Source organism: Culex quinquefasciatus, chromosome 3 (genome assembly GCF_015732765.1).
Source record: "Culex quinquefasciatus strain JHB chromosome 3, VPISU_Cqui_1.0_pri_paternal, whole genome shotgun sequence".
Taxonomy (NCBI): Eukaryota; Metazoa; Arthropoda; class Insecta; order Diptera; family Culicidae; genus Culex; species Culex quinquefasciatus.
Window position 1 is genome coordinate 169,048,906 of NC_051863.1, and position 17,749 is coordinate 169,066,654.

The window sequence follows — 17,749 nt, forward strand, 5'->3', positions numbered from 1 at the left end:
AGCGATTTTGATGGCCGTAATTGAAATCATTAAATAACCATTAATCAATCGCGCTGTTTGGGCCCCACCGCGTATGATTTATTCAGTAGTGCTTGCGCGATGGTCATTGGTTGTCGAGATGAGAGGAACCAACACTTCACAAACGTGTGCTAGATCGATAATTTGATTTTGACGGTCGCGAGGGACGCAGATGATTGGCCAAATTACGGCGGTGGACCACTTTAAAGTCATCACAAACTGTCAAATAGATCTCTCTTGTTGGAAAATTGCAGGTGCCATGGGGTGGAGAAGTTCTTAATTTTTTTACTTTTCTTTACCTTTCCGCGAAGAACTTCAGCCCCATCTGGAGTGTGTTTAGCCAGTGTCGGTGAAAAGACAAAGTTGTTTGGGAAATTTATTACAATAACCTCAGCGACGAAGTCGCAAAAAGGTGCGGGAAAAATAGTTCACGCGAAAAAACTTTTTAATTTTTCCAGAGTGCCTCAAGTGAAGACACGTGGAAAAGCTTTTCTGCCAAGTTGAAATTGCTAGGTGACCCGAAAAAATGATGAGCAATCTGTGGAAATTAGATTAGAGTTTATTCTGAGAATTTAATTTCTGACAAAAATCTTCTTGTTTCTTGCAGTGAAAGACTATCATCAACGGCCTTACACGGAACAGTTGCTGAAGCACCCGTTCATCAAGGAGCAACCCACGGAAAGACAAGTGCGGATACAGCTGAAAGACCATATCGATAGGTAAGTCAACTAATCATCGATTGTTGTACTTGGTTAACCAATATCCATCTTCCAGGTGTAAGAAGCGCAAGCAGGAAAAGGAACGGGACGACTACCGGTACTCGGGCTCCGAGAACGAGGAGGAGGAACTGCCTACGGCCGGGGAGCCCTCGTCGATCATCCAGGCGCCCGGCGGTGACACGCTGCGGCGGAACTTCCAGCAGATCCAGGAGGGCCGGACGCTGATGCAGAACGCCGAACAGCAGCAGCCGCCGAACGCCAACCGGAACCAGAAGCCACAGCAGGTCGGTTACGAGCAGGGTCGTCCAAGAAGATGGTCCTGGATTGATTGGTCTGGTGTTTTTTTTTTTTTTTTCAGCGAGACGAGCGGAGTAAACAGCAATCGGTGGAGGAGCCCGGTCCTCCGTCGCGGCCAGTTCTACCTCAGCGGTTGATAGTGGTACCGGACCCGCCGGCAAATGCCAACGCGAACCGGCCGCTGCCACCGACGCCTCGGTCCGGCAGCGGATCGTCCTCCCAGCAGCAAGCGCAACAACAGCAGCCATCGTCCCAGCAGCAGACGCCTCAGCAACCCCCGCGAAACTCCCAGAACATCTTCAAGCCAATGGTAAGTACCCGTTGTCCTGACCTCGCTCGCTGCCTGCCATTTCGGCAGTTGGTCCCTTGCGACGACTCTAGACATTGCCCCCTCCTCCCCCCTTTGCCTAATGCTTCTTTATCCAATTATGTATGATGTGTATTTCTACATATGAAAATAACGACATTTGTCCTCTGTTGACCTGTTAGAACGTTTGTTCGTCGTCTGTTCGTTGTTTAGCTGATCAATCGACTCAATTGACTATAGATTACGCTCGATGTTTCGCTGTTTTATTGTGTATTACTCTATTAGAGACGTTCTAGTACTTCCTTTTTTTTTTTTTTCAAAAACTTTACTATTCCCATTTCCAAACTATGCTTAAATCCTCTTTTACAAATAGTAGTAGATCCAGACGTTATTACAAAGCTCAAAAAATACTCTGATATTCCCAAAATACGACACTACATCATCATAGAAGTGACATAACGATGAAATCAGCTTACAGCAAAGGACCTTTTGCACTACCAGCACATAACTCGAGCACCACCAACACGCAGAGAAATTGAACGCTTACGCTCGGGAGCACCCCACAAAATCACATTAATTGACCGCACAAAACGACAACCCAGCAGCACCCGTAGACCTCAACCTGTACAGATTGTTTCTGGTTTTACCGCACTTCCCCCCACAAGACGCTACCAAAAACTGGACCAAATTACGTTTAACTCTGGAAGTTTCCCTAGTAAAAAAATTGGTTTCGGTGAACAATTTGTTTCTCTTTTTCTTCTTTTTATGTATCTGTCGTGTATTCGGTTAATGTACAAAACACACGCCTAAACTCTCAAACCGTACGGATTTCTCGATGATGGAACCACCCTCAAAATGGACACACGCCATGCCGCTAAAAAACAAACAAACCAAATATCGCACACACTCACAAACACCAAATACGCACTACAATCTACTACTACCTTTGCTACCACCTAATCTACTACTACTGTTTGGCTTGACCACACCCCCTTCGCCAAATCCTGCGACCCACTGGATTTGGGGGCGTTTCCAATTAATGTAAATACGGACCAAAAACCAACCATTTCAACATAATCAAACACAATCATACACGCGCGAAATAAAAAAAATCGCTCAAATCGGTACGCTGCAGCTGCCACCACGACGACCAGAGGTAAGCCCGTTGCTTCGTACTATTAGCTCTTACTTGTTACGTTATGTTAGTTCTCGTTAGTGTTACCTGCCTTCTCCAAATCTGTTGCCAAAAACCTAGCCCTCCTCTCTCGCTCACTCTGTCTGTCTGTCCTCTCAACCCTGTCGCCTGTTGTTTAATATTTTAAAAGTATCTACCTGCCATATGACCGCCGAGAGACTAGCAAAAGAGACACATCACGCGTCACATCCCATCACTTCACCCCTGTGACAAACTCGATTACATGTACCACCACCCCCGAAGGACATAATTTCGCGCTCCAGATACATCATAACTTGGCATCATTACACACATACCTACAGACAGAGTAACACTTTTGCGCAACGATTTTCGCCGTCGATCGAACAGTGCTGGTGGCTTTGATGGGCAGTGGTTAAATTGTTGGAGAAAAATCGCATGTGGGAAATTTGACGATTTAAATAAGCAATCAAGAGTTGTACTGGACGTTATTCTAGTACTACATTTATTCAGTTGTAATGTTCACTTATTTATTTTTTCCCATCTTGGTCGATTTTTTTTAAATTTTCAATTTGAGAAAAAATGGTTGTCCAACAAAAAAAAACTCCATAAATTATTATTCTTCACATTTAAATTCTTAAAAATAATAGCCAAGTGAAGCTTTTTCCTAATCTACTACTGCGCCGGTAGAGTTTTTTATTCGCATTCTACTGGTATTTGAATAACCTTTGAATTACCTATCCAACGATTTATAACATGATGATATTTGGTACGATTTCAGGTCATTTATTTAGCATCCGGATATATGCGAAAACACATTTGTATACATACATTTTGAACTACTTATCGAAATTTAAATTTTGTTGAAACTCGATCTATAGGACCCTAAACTGAATTGGTTTAGCCAGTGCTGAGAAAACTGCATGAAAATTTTGGTAAAAAACAGACAAACAGACATTTGTTCAGTTTTCGATTCTGAGTCGATGGTATACATGAAGTTTGTTCTACCAGCTTTATGTGAAAGGTCATTTTTAGAGCAGCCTTACCTCAGTGAGGAAGGCAAAAGATTCCTCAACCAAATGCCCTTATGATAAAAAAATCTCAACGTTGAGTTACTTGTACATTTTTTTTAAATACCAAATTGAATCAAATTAGCTAAATAAAAATTTCAAATGGATGCAAGGCAATAACAAATCCTTGAAAGCTTTTTTTAACAAAAAAAATGTTTCATTTGAGTTCTATTAGCCTTGTTGGGTTGGGTTAAATTGATTAAATTAATTTCTTAGGTTTAAATTTTGTGTGAAGTATTCAGAATACATTTTATAACATGAATACATAAAATAAAATCAAATAAAAGTCAAATTTAAAAAAAAATGTTTTATTATGAGTTCATTGACTTTTGCATTTTTTTATATACTATATGATCAAATAAAAAAACTCCTAGAACGCTCAACCAAACCACACAATAAAAAATGTTTTTAAATTGAAAAAAACGCGAATAAAATGTTTTGCTTTTTAACCATTAAATTAAGGGGTTACATACATACAAAAAATATTGAATTCACTGCTAAGATAATTATCAATCACTCCTGAAAGTTTCATGAAGATATTTCATGAATAAACTGAGTCAGAGACGTTTTAAACTCAAAATTTTGCCATGCGCAAAGCGGACTGTCTTATTTTCTGAGCGTTTTTCTCGAAACACCGAGTTGATTTACGGGTGCCACGATATCTCGAGATGTTGTCGACCAAATTGGCTGAAATTTGAGGTGAAGTAGAGGTGGGCAAAAAAAGAGCGAGCCGCTCAAAGAGCCGGTTCACCGAAAAGAGCGAATGAACCATGGCTCACAACTTCGATCTTTTGAAAGAACCGTGCCAATATGGAATGATTTTTAAACGTGTTATAAATATAATTTATTGAATTTCGAACAAAATGTAGCATAAAATTTATTTTTGAGAGTTGAAATTGAAATATATTTTTCTATAAAAAATATTCCCAAAATATCATTGCTGCCAAACACCCCTTGAAAAAAATTCAAACTCATTTTCAGTTTCCTACTTGTCTTTGAATTTCCAAAAGTAAATGATTTTCTAAAAAAAAAATGAAAAAAAAATTATTGTGCAACTAATTGTACATTAATCTATTATCAAAATACAAATTTGAGCACTTAAAATTGTTTAACTTGTCAAATATTACAAAACATCTACTTTAAGAAAAAAATTAATTCACTTGTCCGATTAAACTTTAGCGTTTATATAGACTTAATCGATTAAATCAGAATGTAGAAAAGTGTTCACAGAATATTTCACCAAATAAAATGCATTCGTTCAATTTTGGCAAAAATAAATGCAATTGGAAATTGGTAGCGATTTCTTCAAAATCCTAGATTTAAGTTTGGATGCCATTCAATTATTTCAACGTTTTGGTTCGAGTAGAAATCTTGACACAGAGATCAAATTATTCATAAAATTCCAATGTGAAATAACTTTAAAAACCATATCATTCTAAAAACTAACCATTTTATCAAAATTTTGAAAAAGAGCGAAACGAAAATGAGCGGCTCAAAAAGAGCGGTTTGCCCACCTCTAAGGTGAAGACTCTCAATACATATCCAGTTTTTGCCGTCCTCATCTTAATGATCTTAATGATGAACTTCTTTTTTCGACCTCTTAGACCCACCTTCACGTATACCTATCGACTCAGAATTAAATTCTGTCTGTGTGTGTGTCTGGATGTGAGTCCGTGCACCGAAAAATATGCACACGATTATCCCCGGACTGGCTGAACCGATTTGGACCGTTTTAGTCTCATTCGATCCGTCTTGGGGTCCCACAAGACCCTAGTTAATATTATGAAGTTTTGAAAAGTACTTCAAAAGTTATGCTAAAAAACGATTTGGGTAGAGTTTCAAATATTGTAAAAAGGGTGGTTTTTGTAAGAAACCCCATCATGCTATATATTGTTGGAAAGGTATTTGAAAGACCTTTCCAACGCGTTCTAAAATCTGACAACCCTATCAAAAGTTATGAGCACTTATGTGTTAATTATACACTTTTTTGAGGCCGGATCTCAAATATGTTGATGAAAAAGTTGTCCGGATCTATTATGCGACCCATCGTTGGATAGATAATCAAAAGACCAATAAGCCAAAAAGATTGAAGATCTGATAACCCTATCAAAAGTTATAAGTACTTTAGTGTTTTTAGTTCACTTTTTTTGAGGCCGGACTCAGATATTTTGATAAAAGAATTGTTATTTATACACTTTTTTCAGGCTGTGTGGTGTATGAATGCGAGGAAGGCACCAACCACCTAAAGGTGGATTAAGTAACGTTTTTTTAAATAATGTTTTAAAAATCGGCCTTCGGCCGTGTGCATGACACGGGACTGGTTCAACGAGTATTCGCCAACATTGACTTTTGCAGTCAATTTTGAGATATCGTGGCGCCCGTTTTTGAAACTGCCAACTTCAAATAGCTATATCTCGGCAATGACGCAACCAAATGGCTTCAAATTTATTTTGTTAACAGATGAAAATGTATATTTCAGTACCCTGAAAACAGATTTAGAAACATGTTTAAATGTGTGCTCATACCAACCTCTGATATTTTTGCCGGTTTACATGTAAGTAAACACATAAGAAGCATGTAACATGTAGAATTTAAGAATTTAAGAATTTAAGAATTTAAGAATTTAAGAATTTAAGAATTTAAGAATTTAAGAATTTAAGAATTTAAGAATTTAAGAATTTAAGAATTTAAGAATTTAAGAATTTAAGAATTTAAGAATTTAAGAATTTAAGAATTTAAGAATTTAAGAATTTAAGAATTTAAGAATTTAAGAATTTAAGAATTTAAGAATTTAAGAATTTAAGAATTTAAGAATTTAAGAATTTAAGAATTTAAGAATTTAAGAATTTAAGAATTTAAGAATTTAAGAATTTAAGAATTTAAGAATTTAAGAATTTAAGAATTTAAGAATTTAAGAATTTAAGAATTTAAGAATTTAAGAATTTAAGAATTTAAGAATTTAAGAATTTAAGAATTTAAGAATTTAAGAATTTAAGAATTTAAGAATTTAAGAATTTAAGAATTTAAGAATTTAAGAATTTAAGAATTTAAGAATTTAAGAATTTAAGAATTTAATAATTTAATAATTTAGGAATTTAAGAATTTAAGAATTTAAGAATTTAAGAATTTAAGAATTTAAATATTTAAGAATTTAAGAATCTAAGAATTTAAGAATTTAAGAATTTAAGAATTTAAGAATTTAAGAATTTAAGAATTTAAGAATTTAAGAATTTAAGAATTTAATAATTCAAGATTTTAAGAATTTCAGAATTTATAAGCTTAAGAATACTAAAATTATTTTAGGTTTGAGAATTTTTTTTCTATATTGTTTTGAATTTGATATTTTTTAGATTTTAAATTTTGATTTTTTTAATCTTCAAATTTTCGATTTCTCAAATTTTTGGTATTTTGAATTTAAGATTGCTAAAATTGTGAATTTCGGAATTTCAGATTTTTTAAATTACGATTTTAGAAATTTCGAAAAAAAATAATATGTATTTTGTTTTTTTTTTGTATAATATAAACTATTAAATCAATTTTTTTCGCATTTTTGAATTTCTGTAGCTTTGAATTTGGAATGTTCTGATCTTTTTATTTTTGCCAAGAATGTTTAAATTTAGAAAAAAAAAAAATATTTCTATCGATTAAATTCTATTAAAAAACTCGAAAGTGGAGGCCAGCTTCTGTTACGCCCAATCAAGCTCATATTTGGCGCCAACCAGAACAAGCCCCAATAATAGTTTTTGTTACACATTCTAATGTCTATATCTTCGGGAAAAGTTTGTGATATTTGATTTATAAAATTAAAAATTTAATAAATCCAGTATAAAATTTAAAATAAATAACGTTAAAAATAATTACTCAAAACTCAAAAGAAATTAAATATTCAGAGCCGGAGATGTTACGAAATGACAAGAAACATATAAAAAATAATTTCTACACAATCTTCATCTCAATTTTTCTACATTTCGTACTAAAAAAAAATACAAACAAACATTTTCAGAAGAACATTCAATTAATAAAAATTATGAAATTCTTGCACTCAAAGGAAAAAACAAATTATCGTGATTGCTGATAAAATTTTTCTTAATAACTTGAAAGTAATTCTATCTCTTTCAGTTAACTTATTTATCAAAATTGCCATCCGCGTGAAATCCGCGCCTGAGCAAAATTAGCCAGCAAATCCGCGCCAGATCCGCGCGAAACGCGCCATCCGCGCCGTCCGTAACAACCCTGCATGTTCTAAAATTTAGGTGATTTCAGATTTGACGGTTATTTCAAAATTCCAAAGTTAAGCTAAAATACTGAAAAGACAAAATTGATAAAAAAAACATCTCATTACAGAGTTGTTTAAGTATTTAGTTAAACTTTTGATTCCATTTATTTATTAGAATAATTTGAAGATATTTAAAACATTTAAAGACATTCTAAAAATTGTGTATGATCAGAGTTCTATAAAAATCACTTGGAAGCATATTTATTGCAAATCTTCAAGATAATTTTACAGAAATTAGCTGTTTATGATCTTGTTTATAATTAGATTTTTTGAGTATTTATCTCGGTTTTTTTCGTCATTGTTTGATGTACCCCCATTGTTTGATGTACCCCCACGCGGATGAAATTTTCTATTTCCCGTCTTGCAGCCTGCCGGCGAAATGTGGATGGTACACATTTCCTGGAAATTTGTCCCCACTCGCAGGAACAGCAGCTGCTACTGCTGCATCCAACGACATGGAAATGCTTCCATTTGGGCAAATCCATTTTCGCTTCAAATTTTGACGGGGCCAAATTTCGTTCACCCCCCCAATCTTCTTAAACTTGGGAAGGTGGATGAGATGTCATTACGTAACAATTTTGTCACCACCTGTTTGGCGGCCTAATTTCGCGCCCGGAGGGCTCAAACTTTCATCGTCGTCGTCGTTATCATCGATGTATCACCCTCATAATCTTACACACTACACACACACACACACGCATCCACCCATGAACACCTTCATCCACAACCCTTTCGCAACGATGTCAGCTTCTCTTTGCATCCGCAATTTCTAATAAAACTGTACCGAAACAAATCTGAACGAAACTTTGTTCGGTGTATTAACAAAACGCTTTCGATGTGTTTTCCTTTTTAATTTTTATTTTTTGATGTTTGCTGTAGTCTAAAAATCTTAACGATCCTTTGTGATATCTACACTGAAAAAAATAAACATTATCGTTGAAGTAACCGCTTGAAGTTTTAGTGTTGATTTTGTTTAGTTTCCGCGCTACATAAACATCCTTCCGCCAAGTAAAATTTGTTTAAAAAAGGATCTTTAACTGGATCAACGAAAGAGTTGCAAACTCGCTGTGTAAGAGATTCACAATTTCCTAATCGGTTCACTTTTGTCCGTCCAACCCCGCGCTCCCCAACCGCACTTTTTCTCTCCAAAAAAAAAACTGAACACAAACACACACACACACACATACAACCACACCCACAATCCAACGCCACACAACCCTTCCCCACACCATGTCCTGCCCGTCGAATAGGATTTGGACATGTTAGCCGCACAACTAAATGAATTGGGCGTCTCCCAACAGTCACAGCCTCAGGCGCAACCGGAAGCCCCGCCCCGGAACAACCGGCAACAGTCGTCGTCTCAGTCACAGCCCCAGCAGCAGCCGCTTCCCCAACTCCCTCAGCAGCAGTCCAGCGGAAGTGGTAAGCCCGGGGTTGGCAGCGGTGCCGCCAACGGCAATAACAATAACAACAATCACCACCACCATTCGAGCGGCGGCGTCGGTCAACCGATCAACCCGCTGGATCCGATCGAGAGCTCCGACTCGGACTCGGAACCGGAAGAGCCGAACGATCGGGCGCGGAACGACGGCACGCTGCTGGCCAGCGACCCGCCGAAGCCACTGTAAGTATTTGGGTGGGTTGAAATAGACAAATGGGTCATCGTCACATTCTTCTCATAATCATTTTGGGGTCAGTCTTGAAATCATTTTTTTATCGTTTAGAAAATCATTTGAAAGATTTTTTTTTTCAAATAACTCAGTCAAAAAGGGTCGATCGCTTTGAACCATCAAAAACATGTAAGGACTCAATCACCGAATTTCGTTAAAGTTTATTCAGCGATTCAGCGTGATTGCCTCTCACCCAGTCGGCCTGGGTTCGATCCCAGACGGTCCCGGTTCGATCCCGAGACGAGATTTGTCTGACCACGCCTTCCGTCGGACGGGGAAGTAAATGTTGGCCCCCGGACTAACCTTAAAAGGGTAGGTCGTTAGCTCAGTCCAGGTGTAGGAGTCGCTGGTAGGTAGTTGGACTCACAATCCAAAGGTCGTCAGTTTGAATCCCGGGGTGGATGGGGAAGCTAAGGTGTAAAAAGAGGTTTGCAATTACCTCAACAATCAAGCCTTCGGAAACTTAGTTTTGAGTAGGAATCTCGCAATCGAGAACGCCAAGGCAATGCTGTAGAGCGAATGATTTGATTTGATATATTTTTTTTAAATGTAGTAAGTTTCAAAGTATAAATTCTCAAAATGGTTCAAAAGATTTTTTTCGTATTTTTCCGAAAATACTCAAATTTCCATAATTTGCAATATGGGTATCAAACGAAGCGAAATTTTGTATGCTTTTTTACTTTATTAGAGTTTTTTTTTTGTTTAATACTGTTCACAAAATACCGTATTTTTCGAAAATACTCAAATTTTCAAAATTTTCAATGCGGGTATCAAACGAAACGAAATGTTTTATGCTTTTTCTTTTTACTAGATTTTTGTGTTGATATACTCATTTTTTAAAAAAAATACTGTATTTTTGGAAAATACTAAAGTTTTCAAAATTCGCAAGGAAGCAAAATTTTGAATTGCATTTTCATTTTATAATTTATTTTGTTGTAAATCACTAAATTTATCACAAAATATCCTAATTTTTGTTTAAGCTGCGTTTTGAACGAAGCGAAATTTTGTATAGCAATTCCAGCTCAAATCAGGAATTTTCTGGTACTTTTGTACCCGACCCTCTCCGATTTCAATGAAACTTTTTAGACATGTTATCCTAGGCCTATATAAGCCATTTTTGTGTATATGGAGCCAATTGTACTTAAAAATTACATTTGAGAAGAGTGTATGTTATTTAAATATTTTTGAATTTTGTAACTTAAAAATTACTGTTTCTCGAGGCCGTTGTTGCATCATATCAAAAACTGGTCAATGACAAACTTGTAGGAAATTGGACGGGCTTTCTGAAAAAAATACACTGAAAGAAAAATACACGCCACTTCTATGATATTTTTCAATTTTTAAGTTTAAAAGATAAATTTAAAGGTGATGTCACGATTTTTTTTCGTTCAACATTTTTGAGAAATTTGCCTAAGATGTTACAAAAAGACTCATGACAAATGCAGAATGGTTTGTCTCTCTTAAAAAAATATTCGTTCAAAATTTTTGAGAAATTTGCCTAAGATGTTACAAAAAGACTCATGACAAATGCAGAATGGCTTGTCTCTCTTTAAAAAATACAAAAATCATTTACTGAAAGCGTTTTTGCTAAAAAGTGGACGAAACGTCAAAATTTTAAAAAACCGACAGTGGGAATCGATTTCCCAGACAATTTTACATAAAAGTCTCCATATCGACCATTGTCCTATGTCCGATACATGTGAAGCTGCAGCGGTTAAAAAATAAAAATGTTGAAAAATAGGTTTTTTGGTGGTTTTTGGCAATTTCTATATGACAGACTTGATTTTTTAGTCTCAAAAATATTTTTACCGAAAAGCTCTTCAAATTTCCCATTAGTTTGCCTTTGACAGCTTTTCGATTTGACTCGTTTTAATATTTATGCAAACTTATTTACTATCCAGATATCTACCACACTGAAAAAATACACTATTTTCAGTTATGAGCATTGTGAGCAGTTCTCTCAGATTTCGGTCATTCGATTTTTTTTTTTGTATTTTTTAATCCGACTGAAACTTTATTGGTGCCTTCGGTATGCCCAAAGAAACCATTTTGCATCATTAGTTTGTCCATATAATTTTCCATACATATTTGGCAGCTGTCCATACAAAAATGATGTATGAAAATTCAAAAATCTGTATCTTTTGAAGGAATTTTTTGATCGATTTGATCGATATGGACTACACTGAAAAAAATTGTACAGGGTAAAAAAAATTTGGTGATTTTTTATTTAACTTTTTGTCACTAAAACTTGATTTGCAAAAAAAAACATTATCTTGATTTTTTTTTATATGTTTTAGAGGACGTAAAATGAAAACTTTTTAAAAATTTCCAAGTTGTGCAAAAAATATTACACCGAGTTATAATTTTTTTTACTCAATACTATTTTTTTCAAAAAGTCGAAATATTGGTCGCACAAATTTTTCAACTTCATTTTTCGATGTAAAATAAAAATTTTGATAAAGTGCACCGTTGTCAAGTTAAATCCATTTTAGGTAACTTTTTTGAAAATAGTCGTAGTTTTTCATTTTTTTTAAATTAGTGCACATGTTTGCCCTCTTTTAAAAAAAAAAACTTTTGAAAAGCTGAGAAAATTCTCTATATTTTGCTTTTTTGAACTTTGTTGATGCGACCCTTAGTTGCTGAGATATTGCCATGCAAGTGTTTAAAAACAGGAAAATTGATGTTTTCTAACTCCCACCCAAACAACACACCATTTTCTAATGTCGATATCTCAGCAACCAATGGTCCGATTTTCAATGTTAAAATATGAAACATTCGGGAAATTTTCCGATTTTTTCGAAAACAATATTTTCAAAAAATTTAAATCAAGACTAACATTTCAGAAGGTCCTAACATTCAATATTACGTCCATTGCTGAAGACACCAAATTGATCAAAAAATTCCTTCAAAAGATACAGATTTTTGAATTTTCATAAATCATTTTTGTATGGACAGCTGCCAAATTTGTATGGAAAATTATATGGACAAACTTATGATGCAAAATGGCTTCTTTGGGCATACCGTAGGCGCTAAAAAAGTTTCAGTCGAAGTAAAAAATACAAAAATTAAAATTCCTAAAATAGAGCGATTTCGTAAAGAATTGGTCATGTAATTAAGCCTATATCTGTAAGCCCATACATAGAATTAAATTGCAAATTTAAAAAATTTGAGTATTTTCGAAAAATTACAGCATTTTGTGAAAATTTCAATATTTTCTAAACAATTCTAATAAAGTGAAAAAGCATACAAAATTTCGCTTTTATTGATACTCATATTGCAAATTATGAGTACTTTCGAAAACATACGGTATTTTGTGAACAATTTTGAGTATTTATACTTTGAAACTTAGGCCGTTGCACATATTTTTTGAAGTTTATGTCCCTCGACTCTGGCCAAAGTCGAGGAGGGGGGCATAAAAATAAATAATAGAGAAATTGGAATTACAAGCATTATTGACATTTGCATGAAAAAAATGTTCAAAAATGCATTTTAAACCTGCCCAGTTGTTTTGCAATCATTAGTTTTCAAAATAAGTCAAAATATCGATCGATCCCAGAAATGCTAAATATGATTTCAAACGCTGGAAAATGCATTCCAAATTGCTTTCAGTTTATTAGACTTCTATTTTCATTAAATTTTTGATGTTTTTTGAAAAAAAAAAATTTTTTTGCCCCCTGATTTTTCGGACCGATTGTGAAGGGGCGACATAAACTTAGAAAAATATTTGCAACGGCCTAACTGCATTTTCAAAAAATATATTCTAAGCATTTTAAATTTAACGTGATATGGTTGAATTTGGTCGATTAAAATGTTATTAGAAAGATTAAAATAAAAATAGTTGTCGTCCATTATCGGCGATAACATTATCGCCGGTAGAATTTTCAAAATAACGATAACGATAGATTATCGCTATCGGGCCGACGATATTTGTAAACTAAGCTTTTCGATCAATTCTCGTTCAATTCACGGAATATCAATGTTCTTTACTAGAAAGCAATAAAAAATGTATTTGTTTTAGAGAAAAAAATTCAATTAAGTGTCGGAAGCTCTTACGACATATTCTGGATTACTTTTTCAAAACAACCAATAGGCCATGAGTTCTGTTCTATGTTCAAACGACATTTTGAAAAAGTAAGCGAGTATTGCAAACTAACCAGCGAAATATTCTACATAACAAGAAATATAATTTAATGTTAACATAGAAAATTTATGTGATTTTCATTCACCCCTCGATTATTTTGATTTGTTGTCAAGGCATATAGATTAGGTAAGGTAAGGCTGGATTTCCAGCTGTCAAAAAAACAGGAAGGAGATTTTCGAAAAAAAAATTGAAAAGAATAAAAAATAAGAAAAGCCATTTTATATCGTTATTTGCTCTTTTTGGTCCCTAAAACTTATAAAAATTAACACTCTGTAAAAAAAAGTAAACAAAAATAATTGCTAAAACTTTTTTAAGAGTGTAACTTTTTTCTTAATTGCCCTCATTATCACCTACAACAATGCAGAAGACAACAATTTGATCAGAAAATCTCTTCCAAATATTTCAGAAATTGTAAGGAAACTTGTCTGGTCGAACTACTTTTTAGTGAACAATGCTTTGTTATATGTGTAAACTGTTAAAAATATACATAAAGCAGCATGAGATAGAAAACAATTACAATTTTAATGGTTTTTGAGGGTAGTTTTGCAAGGGGTTTTTTTATCATTTAGAAATTCAAAAGCATCATTACCACATTCAATTTTACAAGTAATTGACCCTATAAAAATCATTTAAAAAACATAACATTTAAAGTCATTTGTGTCATCGTCATCACTAACCATTTCACTCTTTTTTGTGTCTATCTTTTTCTTTTACCTTTTATCTTTGTTTTCCGTTTGACTGTTGATTTACTTTTTCTTTAAACAAAAAAAAAACAAACAATTACACAAAATTCTTTACTCGTTACTTTTGCCTACGTTTTGATTGTTGCGCTTCTTCTTTGTTTTGCCTGATTTTTTTCTTTTCGAAACACTCTTCTCTTTCGTTCTTTCCCCCTCTGTTTGCTCCGATTTCTTCGCCTCTCCGTTTTCTTTCCGTTTTTCGTTTTGGTTCCCTTTTATGTTCAGTCCCGAATTCTCCTATAGGCCCGGTGGACTGGGAGTGCTGGCCGAGTCGGACCAGAACAACCAATCGGTGACGACGACCACGCCCGGGGGCAGCGTGCTTTCGCCTCCGGGTGGCGGTAGTGGGGGTGGTGGTGGCGGCCCCCCGAACCGACCCCTGCCACCCACGCCCGACGACGACGACGCCCAGGGCGACCGGACGCTGATCAAGAGGGTAAGTGCTGCCAATTCCGACCACGAGGAAACGAAAACAACATTTCCCTCAAAAATTCCATTTCACTTTTTTTGTATTGTTTCTTTTTTGGTTTTTTGTTCAGTTTTTGATATGTTTTTTTTCAGTCATTTGGTTTCCGTTTCGAACATTCCAAATGTTTTGTATTTTCATTTTCAAGTTTTCACATCCAACAAATAACGACACGTTCCCACCCTTTTTTCCGAAAATGTTGGTTGCAGCCTAAAAGACAGATCTTCTCTCTGTGTTTTCTCTCTCTCTCTTTTTCATTTTCTCTCGAAACTCTCTTCCTCCCAGATTTTTAACGTTAAATGGAAAAATTTCGAGATCCAAAACGTAATAAACCAAAATTTATTATTGTTACCGTTATTGTTTACCACTTTAGACCATTTAAATTCAGGATTCCTCCCCCCGTTCGAAAAAAATGCTTATTTTTCTCAACTATTTCATTTTGTAAAGAAAGCAAACCACTCATTTGCCGCTGCTTGAAGTTGTGTTCCATTCCACCGATTTTTCGTTTTAAATTCATTTATTCGTTTAATTTTGATTCATCTTTAGTTTGACCACATTTCCTCAAAGTTCAAGTTAAAAGTACTGAATGCCGTTTTAGTTTCACCTCCATATTTTTGGTAGCCCTTTTGGTAGCTACAAGTTTGAGGTTAGGGCTGATGGGTTTTTCAACTATTTCTTTTCGTACTGCTAGTTAGAACATTCTGCAATAGTTATGTTTTGTCACGGTTGTCTATTTGTTACAAACACAATTCATCTGCAAGTTTTGATTTTCGCTCACCAAGAAGAACAATTACGAGCATTTGACAGTTCATAGTACGCATGATCAAAACTAGATGGCGTTGACCAACAGTGAAGAGGATTCAAACAAGCTTGGTCTGTTCATCTGTGGTGTCAACACTTTTATTTAAATCTTGCACTTGGATTTGTTCAAATCGCTCAACTTTACAACACACCGTTGTTTTGAAAAACACTTTTTCTTCAAATTAAGTTCCATCTGTCATCTGTCGATCGAAATGTCCGTCATGCTTGATTTAAAGTGAAACACATTGAATATCTCAAACAATGTCGCTACCTTTTCCCACTTTTATCACTCTTTCTCTGCATAATCGTTAATCGTTGCATTTGCCAAATAAAAAAAACAAATCGCAGTTTAAAAACCGTTAGCTAACTCTCTTAATAGTTTTAATCCTGTCTACTTTCCATCCTACGGAGAAGGGTTTCTGTTTTCTCGATATTTCGCAAAACAAACAAACAAAAAATCACACACACACACATAAATGCAGATCTACATGGTATGTCGTGTACAAATCCAACAAAAAATCAACACATGCAAACACAACAAAACCTTTTGTTAAACATTGTCTTTTCAGATCTGTGTGTACAAGAAGCAACATTCTGGTACAAATGGTAGTGGTTTGTAATATTTTCGTGTTTGTTTTTCACCCAGTTTTTTTTTATTTGTCTGACATTTTGCCACGCGTTACGCGCCGTGTGTGTTGACGGCAAAGCTGTTCTAGTTTGTTCGGCTTGTTGAATAGTTTGTAACGTTCGTTTGCTCTGAGCCCTCTTCAAAGCAAGGTAGACACACCATGCGCGCACCTTAATAGCCACAGACACACGCATACAGATCCGCCACCTTCCAAGTTTCCCCTCCTGGTTGAGCGTTCAAGTCACCACTGTGCGGGTGCAGCCTTTTAGATTGTTAAGAGTTCAAGCCCACATCCATTATAGCAATAAAACTCGAACCCCCCCTCTTAAAATCCCCGCCACTAATCTAGAACTACGACAACAAGTCGACCTCGTCGATCGGAACCACGACCTCCTCGACCGGTTCCACCGGCTCAACCCCGTCCGAGTGCGAGGAAGCCGTCCTGCTGCGGGACTGGGACTTTGAGCGATTCTTTCCGTCCAACGAGCGACCACGACCCCACCAGCGCCACTCAATGTCCGACAAGTCCTCGTCGTCTTCGCCGGCCGAATCCAGCAGTCGGCTGAACGGTGCCGCAGGCCAAGGCCTGGACAAGTTCCGCAAGGAGCGCGAAAACAGCAAAGTGTCCAACCTGGCGTACGCCGAAAAGAAAAAGGTCGAAGAGATGAACAACAAGATCCGGCTGGAGGAACGGGTCAAAAGTGAGATCTTTGCCCGCCAGTACCGCAGTCAGCAATCTCCCGGCAAGTCCGGCCCGCAACAACAGTTCCTTGCTCCGTCCCAATCTCACAAACGTCAGGAGTCTGACTCTAAACTCTCGCTCAACTTTGTACGCGGCTTCCGGCGGGAAAACTCGGACTTTTTCCCACTGTCCAAGCGCCACTCGGCCATCCTCGGAGACCAGAGCGCACCCACCGTCGTCGGCGGTGGACTCGGCAAGCAAATGTCCTCCAGTGCGATCCACCAGCAACTTCAGCACCAACACCCCCACCACCAGCAACGGTCCAGTGCCATATTCTCGCGGAACCGAGGCACCTCCAAGGGCGAACCCATTCTGACGGACTTCACCGTGACCAAACGGGGCGCCGATGGCGATGACCACAGGCCGCGAACGCCTCCACGGCAAACGACGACGACGGCCGCTGCTGCTGTTCCCGCCTCCAACGGCCGGCAAGCCACTCCGGCGTCCCGAAATCTCGACTTCCTGAGGCCTCGCCGCGAGAAAACCGAATCCGTGATTTTTGTGCGTAATTCGCCCACGCGGCAGCAACTGATCGACAGTCAGGTAAAACCAACTCTACCGCAGAACTGCGCCAATAACTCTCTCTCGGGCTACGAACAATAGTCGAGAGCGTTCTCCGTTTGTTGAGTGCCTCCCCCCGCCCCTTAAGGACGTTTAACCGAAGTTGCGTGCGTGACTCCTCCTACCCCATATGTTTAGCTAGCTAACGATTGGTTTGCTC

The 17,749-nt window shown here is 36.6% G+C and overlaps 1 protein-coding gene across 15 annotated transcripts in view; it reads left to right on the top strand.

Annotated features, from left to right (window-relative positions):
- The window catches only part of LOC6044640 (serine/threonine-protein kinase mig-15), a 102,919-nt gene that overhangs the window by 67,799 nt on the left and 17,371 nt on the right, over positions 1–17,749 (top strand). For 6 of the 15 annotated variants that reach the window (XM_038265725.1, XM_038265727.1, XM_038265724.1 and 3 more), the window contains exons 5-11: positions 626–737; positions 793–1,021; positions 1,096–1,344; positions 2,477–2,497; positions 9,091–9,464; positions 14,617–14,827; positions 16,636–17,571. In XM_038265725.1, coding sequence (XP_038121653.1) covers positions 626–737; positions 793–1,021; positions 1,096–1,344; positions 2,477–2,497; positions 9,091–9,464; positions 14,617–14,827; positions 16,636–17,571 — 2,132 coding nt within the window. Of the gene's footprint in view, positions 1–625; positions 738–792; positions 1,022–1,095; positions 1,345–2,476; positions 2,498–9,090; positions 9,465–14,616; positions 14,828–15,142; positions 15,182–16,635; positions 17,572–17,749 lie in introns of all 15 variants that reach the window. The other 9 variants (XM_038265730.1, XM_038265731.1, XM_038265734.1 and 6 more) reach the window with 9 other exon arrangements.